Source organism: Protomyctophum parallelum (genome assembly GCF_964188405.1).
Source record: "Protomyctophum parallelum genome assembly, chromosome: 9".
In the NCBI taxonomy this organism is placed as follows: Eukaryota; Metazoa; Chordata; class Actinopteri; order Myctophiformes; family Myctophidae; genus Protomyctophum; species Protomyctophum parallelum.
This window is the reverse complement of record NC_139706.1, coordinates 16,443,863-16,451,865: the sequence shown is the minus strand read 5'-3', so window position 1 is coordinate 16,451,865 and position 8,003 is coordinate 16,443,863. Positions and strand designations below refer to the sequence as shown.

Sequence of the window (8,003 nt, the reverse complement as noted above, 5' to 3'; positions counted from 1 at the left end):
TTCAACCACTTTAAATTATTTCTGACACCCCTTTTTTGGGAATGTCTAATAATAGCTGAGAACTGTCAAAAACGTTTGAAGATTTTCACATTTCAATTTCGGAAGCGGATCGGCATGGGATTTTTTAGATCGCCTGCGATTCCATTTCCTTTGGGATTGTTTGTCCTTAGCAGTGAAGGCCTTTGGAGACAAAAAGTTGTCAAAAGTTGTCCAGTGGTTGAAAAAAGAAAATCGCTTCACTGACAGGACTGAGTGAGTGAGTGATAAGGAGGGAGTATGTATACTGTAGTGTAGTATTGTAGGAGGTCAGGGAGATAGATACCTTCCTCTTGGCCATGATGTCATGGTATTCTGCTCTCTCCTGGAGAAGCTGCTGGCTGATGTTCTCCCTCTCCTCCTCCAGGCTGCTCTCTCTCTCCAACTGCTGGAACTCCAGGTCTTCAAACTGCTTGGTGCCCGCCTCCAGCGCCTCTCCGTCCTAACACATCCCGCCCAAACATACACACACACACACACACAGTCACACACACACACACACACACACACACACACCGTTAAAAAAGAAACCCCACCAAGCCTGGGAACGCAGAAGAACAACAACGGCAACACAAAAACCCTGTACTGGTCCTTGTGTTGAAATCTCGGCATTTCAAATAAAATAAAGAGAGAACTTCTGAGTGTTCGGCCCGGTCTGGGACCTCTGTCTGCAGGCATCCAAGAACATTCAGTGCTCAGCTTGTCAGACTGTGTGTGGAAGATCATGCTGCTGCTACTACAGCATGGCTGTCAGGGAGGTACACCCTTAGAGTATATACTCTAAGGGTACCTCCCCTCCCTGGATGTACAGCCCCGGCCACCGAGAGGAAGCATTGAAGCCAAAGGGACATGCTGGCCGATCGTAGGCGCGACGCGAGTCGTCCATGCTTTCATCCTGCCGCATTCATGAAAAATGATGACGTTTTAAGCCCAAAGTTGGCGGATCCCACCACTTTTCCAACCCAGAAGAAAGGATGAAAGGTTGAGTGAGCAACTCCATGGAAGTGGATGGGAAGTGAATTCCGGTGCTGTCTCTATTATTCATAACTCTACAGTATGTTGCTAAATGGTGAAGTGTTCCTATAATTATTTTCATCATTTCTCCAAAACGTCCACTTTGAAGTTGAACCTTAAGTTAAATCTTCATGAATGTATTCCTGGCTATCAACGCTACTCAATGTTATTCTAAAGAATACAGATAACTTACAGTGCTGCTTTCTATTTGCATTCGAGATGATCATCGTAATAACCAGTTGCTAGTATCGCAACAATCAGTCATAGAGGACCAGCTTAGCTTACTAGCTACTAGGGTTGTACCATGTGCTTCAGAAGGACAAGTTGCCAATACATTAAATTAAATATAATTATTTACATTAAAACATTTTTACATTTCTATCCAAGAAAAACAACATTTGACCAGGATTCAGGCTGACCCACTAGCAGTAGTACTTGCCATATGCCAGTGGCCAGGGTGAAATACTGAGACTCTACTGTACTTTTCTGATAGCTTAGCCCTCTGGGCGGGAACCCCTTTTGGTGTTTTAGCTATTGAAAAATAGCAGATCTACAAGCTCATAGCGCAGCACCGAATGCCGCGCTACGAGCTTGTAGGTCTGCTATTTTTTTTTATCGTGAAGATGTGCCGAAAATTTTGAATATATATTATATTCTTTCAGAGCGAACATTTTCAACTCAAATCTTTGCTTCTGCATGCGGGGTCCCTGGAACAACATATTTTCAGATGGCGGTCGGCGGCCATGCAGCTTGGAGGTACAGTAGATAAAGTGCTGCTACATAACATAAGACTTATTTTTAACAAAAACTGAAATACAGAGAAAAATATATATGCATAATTTCAGACCATGAATGGTACAAAAAAAAGATAGAAGAGACATCTAAACCAGGCAAAAAACAACAACACAGTAACAGGATGGAAGCGACGTCAGAGAGAGATTGGAGCTCGTTAGCGTTTGTGTTAATTGATTAGTGAGTGATTGCAAAAGTTATGCATGCGTGCACGTCACGAACCACGGGCTTGCACGCCACGAGCAGACACTGCACGACAGGCAGCCAAACTGCACACACAGGGAGGAGAACGTGCAACACTACACCGTGTACAGTACAGTACAGTACATTCACATCACAATGAACCAGGTCACATGATCAGAAACCACAGAGCAGCGCCTGCGCCACCTGAAGCTACGTTCACCTCTACGACTCGGTGGTGGTGGGGTTCAGTAGCACGTAGGTGTGGTGGTGGTGGTGGTGGTGGCTGGGGATAGTGGACACATTCCAGCAGCTTGTGGTATCACAGAGTCTGGTGTGTGTGTGTGTGTGTGTGTGTGTGTGTGTGTGTGTGTGTGTGTGTGTCTGGGTGCGTGTGCGCGCGCATGGTTGTGCATGTGTGCACTCTACTGTATACTACACTACACCTAAACGGGCCACAGTGAAATGTTTGTAATAAAACGTCTGCACACACACACCGCCGGTGGCGTGGCGAATAAATTATACACAGATCGATAGCCGATCTTATAGCCGATGCCTTATTCATACAGGTCGATGCCCAAATGAAATTGTGGAGACAAATCAATCTGGTTCCGGTTACAAATGGAATTGCTGCGTCAACACCTAATATTCACATTCTGTGTGAATGAAACGACAGTTTAAAACATCTACATTTCCGGGCAAATTAATTGCCTGAGAAAAACACAATCAGCGTGTTATTAAGGACCTCAATACCGTGAACTGGAGATCTCGGCGAATGCTAAATATCAGAGTTTCTGGAATAACAATTCATCGTGTTTGTTTTCATGAGCCTCGTCTCTGCCAGCTATGTGTGCTTCAGTTTTTTCCAGAGCCGGTAATGGCTGGGATTGTTCTACAAATACCTTGACTGCACTCGCTCTCTGGAATCCCCCCCCCCCACACTTAGTGGCTGTGTGTCTATGGGGGTATGGAGGCTTTGCTGCCACAGGCTGAAAGAAGCTACAGCTTCTAAAATGGTGGGCTGTGAAAGGGTGGGTGCGGGCATAGGCGGAACCACGGGATACGATACGTGTGTGGTGGGGTGGGGAGTGAATCCTGTGTGTGTGTGTGTGTGTGTGTGTGTGTGTGTGCGTGGGGGGGAACTGTCACTACACAAGGTGCAGTAGAGCTGGTCTCCAGCGTGTCCGTGGGACCCACCCTTTTGAGCTGATCCTGCAACTGTTCCCGCAGCGACTCGGGACAGTTGTGCAGCTGGTTCTTCAGTTCAGCGTAACCCTCCCGCACGGTCTCCAGGGCCTGGCGCTCGGCCTCAACATTAGCGCTCTCCTAGAAACACAACACAACACACATAAAACACATGCACACACGCGCACACACACACGCACGCACACGCCCACACACACACACACACACACACACACACACAATGGATGGAGGAGAAAGGAACAAACACGCACACATCCCCCCCAAAAAAGGAGGCTGCTAAAAAGGTTCACAATTCACACACCATGCAGATGTTAAAGAGGTCACGACAAACCCTTTCCATGAGGTCCACGAAACCCAAATTATGAGAGAAGAACTCGAGTGCTGTGAAACGATCATCGGCAGTCAAGTAGGAAGTAGGAACCATACAGTAGATTCAGAATAACAGATTGAGAGTGAAAATGGGCAGTTGACTTTAGTTCAGAATAAACTCTGGAGAATAACTTTTGGTTTTGGTTTTACTTTGACAGAACCTTCAGTTTACGCGTGCATGACTGCGTTCAACTCGTTCATGTTCTTAAAATGAAGTCTATTGGTCCACAATTAATACAATGAGTACACAGGTTTTAAATAACCATGGCCATTTTAGATACCTTTGTAAAGTCCATTACTAGAGCATATTCGCAGACAATTTTCATGCTTCTAGAACTTGGGACAATGGAGAAGCGCTGCAGTATACGTCCCCTGAGCGCTGCTCTGGTCGCGAGGTCAGGAAACGATCAATAACAACAAACCTCTGTAGTTTATCTCCATTAAAGCAGAAAGTCTTTCAGGGAAAATACAGTCCTGAAGCGAACTACAGTATACTCTTTCATAATGCAATAACTAGGATGCAGGTGGCTTTCACCTTTATTTTATATTTTTTATAGAGGGACAGAGGCTGACAGTGGGATTTCACCTTGGGCCACCAGTGGTCAGACTGGGTCTCAACCACTGTATATTGTATTTTTGATTTTTTCTTTGGGATTGACACAGTCAGATACAGTACATCAGGTGAAGCTTAGATCTTCTTTTTTTTTTAAGAGAGAGGAGTGCTTATTTTCCTCTCAAAACACCTGCAGGTCTGAACTTGTTCAGTGGAAATCAGAAACGGTGTCATTTGGAAGTGTGTGTGTGTGGGGGGGAGGTTCAGTACAATTTAGAGACACAGGAATCTCTAAATTGCAGAGTGGCTAGATGACTAATTGCTACGCAAGAAAGTGAAAATGGGTATTGTGCCTCAAGCTGCTCTTTTCTTTTCTCCTCTCTCTCTCTCTCTCTCTCTCTCTCTCTCTCTCTCTCTCTCTCGCTGCAGGTAAGAACAGGAAGGACCCCCTGAGGGTGCAACCACTGCACAGAGCAGGCTGGTGGTTTTTTACCATCAAGACTTATCCCTCATCAGCGCCTTCTTCACTATTATTTATCCTCCTTTTTTTCCACCTACAGACAGACAGTTTTATACCAAAATAAACCGGCGATCCTTAGGCATTGAACATTCGGAGAACCTCTGGTTTACCTCATTGTGAGGTTTCAGTGTAGCGTTCTACCGTAGTCCTATAAAAGGTATGTTGTGCGTCAATAAATGTTCCGCGTGCCTCCTAATCTTTTCATGTTACGCTGTCTGCACTGCAAAACAGAACGACGTCCTCGTATTAAAACTCACTTCTGAGTGACAGATTCTGTGCAGGACAGATCCAGGAAATCATTCCACAGCTGATCTCGCTGACAATGACAAAAACAATAACCAGTTTAAACCCTATATATGCTTTGTTGACCACAGCCCCCCCCCCCCCCCCCCCCCCCAGGGCTCTATCCTTGACCCCTTCCTTTTTGTTCCTCTGAGCGCCAAATCACTTCGCCCCAAAACAATAGCCGAACTACAATCTCACACCACGTCACGTTGCGACCTGCTGTTAGCTTGTACAAGTACAGTTTTTGCGGGATAATCACCCTATCATGACATGCCCAGAACAGGGACGCTAGGTGTTAAGTGGTTAAACACTAGAGACCGGTTGTGAACGGTGAAGAGACACAGAAAACCAGCGACGGGAGGGAGCGTTAATAATGTGTTGGTTAGTGCAGTCGAGACGAGCCCAACGGAACAGGAGCAACAGAGGAAAAAACACCTGGAGAGAATGCACTCGTTTATTTGACCCTTGAAAAGAAAAGGTGATTCAAAAGGTAATTATTTTCAGTCGCACCAGCAAATGTGATATCTAGACAAAACCCCAGCCACCAAAAGGAATGTCGGTTTGGAAATGAAAAGGCAACATAGGAACTAAACCAGGGGTGTGTGTGTGTGTGTGTGTGTGTGTGTGTGTGTGTGTGTGTGTGTGTGTGTGTGCGTGTGTGTGCACACGTGTGGGAGAGAGAGACAGGGTTACAGTGTGTACTGTATATGCATGACAGGGTGTATATCTCTCTCTCTCTACCTTGTCCTTCTCTCTCTGAATGGCGTTCTCCAGCTCGTCCAGTTTCCGCTGCAGCTGAGCGACGATGTCAGCCTCGGCCTCGATCTGGTCGAGCTCCGCCTGTCTCTCGCCCTGCAACAGAGCACGCTCCATCTCCGCCTGCGGGACAGGAGGGAAAGAAATTATCATCAAATACTTGCTGACACTATATTTGAGCTTGTGTGTGTGTGTGTGTGTGTGTGTACATAATGTGTATGACATTAATTAATACATTCATGTTTTAATACTCAGGACCGTGCTTCCCACATTGTCCCCAGAGGGAACAGGAGTTTCACATTGAATAGCAGAACCTCTGTCTGTCAACCTGAGGGAGCCGAGGGATTTCTTGATGATGTATAATCGATCACACAGCATCAATCATTATGACTAAATGGCCAATAAAACTTAATTAAAATGTGATATGTGCCAGTGGATGAGCTTTCTCCCTTCAGCTTCCCATCTCTCTCCTACATCTAAACAAAATCTCATTATGCTATCTATAACAACATGTTCTCTACCTCCTGTTTGGACTCCTGGAGTTGCTGGTCCAGCTCGGTCAGACGGTTCTTGAGTTCATCGACACGAGTCAAAACCCTGACCCGTTCGTCCTCCAGGATATTGAGCTCGACAACAGAGACGCCGGACGGACTGGACGAGTCCTCATGCTGCAGAGAGAGAGAGAGAGAGAGAAACAAAACAAAAGAGTGAGAGGAGAAAGAGAGATTAGAATAGAATAGAAAGAGAGGTATTGTGACATAATGAGATGAGAAGAATTTGAGAAAGTCTGAGATAAGAGTTGCGGAAAGCACTATGAATATGATGATAGAATATTCACAAAAATATCCCCCCAGACTGAGTCAGGACACACAGAATGCAGTTGATGGTATTTTGACGGCCTTAAAGTGAAGGTCACTTGGCTTTGGCAGTGTTCAGTGATTTGATTCTAGCTGAACTCGAACTGCCAGCCCTCCAATCAACAGCACCCAGGTGACTAAAAGCTTCATAAAACTTCAGTGGCCTTTTTTTTAATCAATCAAGAGCGAGTTCACGCTAAGGATAGGTTACATCATGCAATATCAACACTGCTGCAAATGCAGAAAAAAAAACGATATGAAGATGCTATGTGTTGAGTGAAATGTCAGCTACTGCACGGAGATGTACTGTACGATGAACTGCACTCTGCGCCCCGGGACGCTTTTTGTCACAATATTCAGTGTGACAGATGTAGAACCTGTGTGAACTCACCGTCAGAATATTCAGTGAGGCAGTCAGACGTATAGAAACTCTCTGAACCCACAGAACACACTCGTACGGTGCATGCATACGCAACATTTACCATGTCAGTCCATTTATATACAGTGCATATATGCAGTGCCTTTGCAAACGACGAGTAGCGGAAATAGCCAATCTATAAGCTCGCAATGCAACTCGTGAGCGTGATCTTGTAGATTGGCTAATTAAGGCAGTTTTTCATACTTTTTGACAATATGCCCAAAGCGCCCGGCTGAAAAGTGGTTACTGATTGTATAATTACAATTTACATTATAAGAAAACATGTAGTATAGAAACATGGTCAGAACAGTTAAGATTCCAATCAACTCAATGAAAACTTGTGCCGGTAAGCTTTACTTGAAATAAATACTTCCATGTTCACAGGCTCTGTGCATACCTAACGATAGTCCCGGCCGGGTTTCCCAAAAGGTGGCAGAGCCGTTCCCACTTCTGGTGCAATTTTCTATAATGCTTTCTTTGCCTTGTTGTCGTGGCAGCAGATTTAACCCGGAAACACACCAAATGTACAGTACTGTATATGACACCTTGGCTTCATACAGTATGTGTCTAAATGTGTTCTTCTAGAACAGGAAAACGGGTACCAGAAACGGAAATCGGTAAAACGAGGACTACAGGTACGGTATGCTTTAGTGCCAATTCAATTCATCGTTGCTTGATTTAGTTTTATGGCAGCTCATCTGAAGCTATGTTTTCAACATTCTACGCCACTTTACTACCCACGGTTTAACCCATTTTGGGTGGGAACCCCTTTTGGTGTTAGCATCATGTTATGCTTTAGCTATTGAAAATTAGCAGATCTACACGCTCATAGCGCGCCGCCGAGTGGCGCGCTACGAGCTTGTAGGTCTGCTATTTTTGAAAAATCGAAAGACGACTGACATAGAAACATATAGCTTTTTCAGAAAACTGTCAGGATGTAGAAGCAGCTCATCTGGTACGGTGGTGGCACATGCTGGCGTCCATGCAGGGGTGCAAGCAGCGGGCAGGCGGGCAGGC

At 45.3% G+C, this 8,003-nt stretch overlaps 1 protein-coding gene across 4 annotated transcripts in view; it reads right to left on the bottom strand.

Moving 5' to 3' along the window:
- Positions 1-8,003, bottom strand: part of phldb1b (pleckstrin homology-like domain, family B, member 1b) — a 108,685-nt gene that overhangs the window by 19,412 nt on the left and 81,270 nt on the right. For all 4 annotated transcript variants that reach the window (XM_083773655.1, XM_083773656.1, XM_083773657.1 and 1 more), the window contains exons 8-11: positions 6,233-6,379; positions 5,697-5,834; positions 3,220-3,348; positions 323-478 (exon numbers count right to left, since the gene is read on the bottom strand). In XM_083773655.1, coding sequence (XP_083629781.1) covers positions 323-478; positions 3,220-3,348; positions 5,697-5,834; positions 6,233-6,379 — 570 coding nt within the window. The remainder of the gene's footprint in view (positions 1-322; positions 479-3,219; positions 3,349-5,696; positions 5,835-6,232; positions 6,380-8,003) is intronic.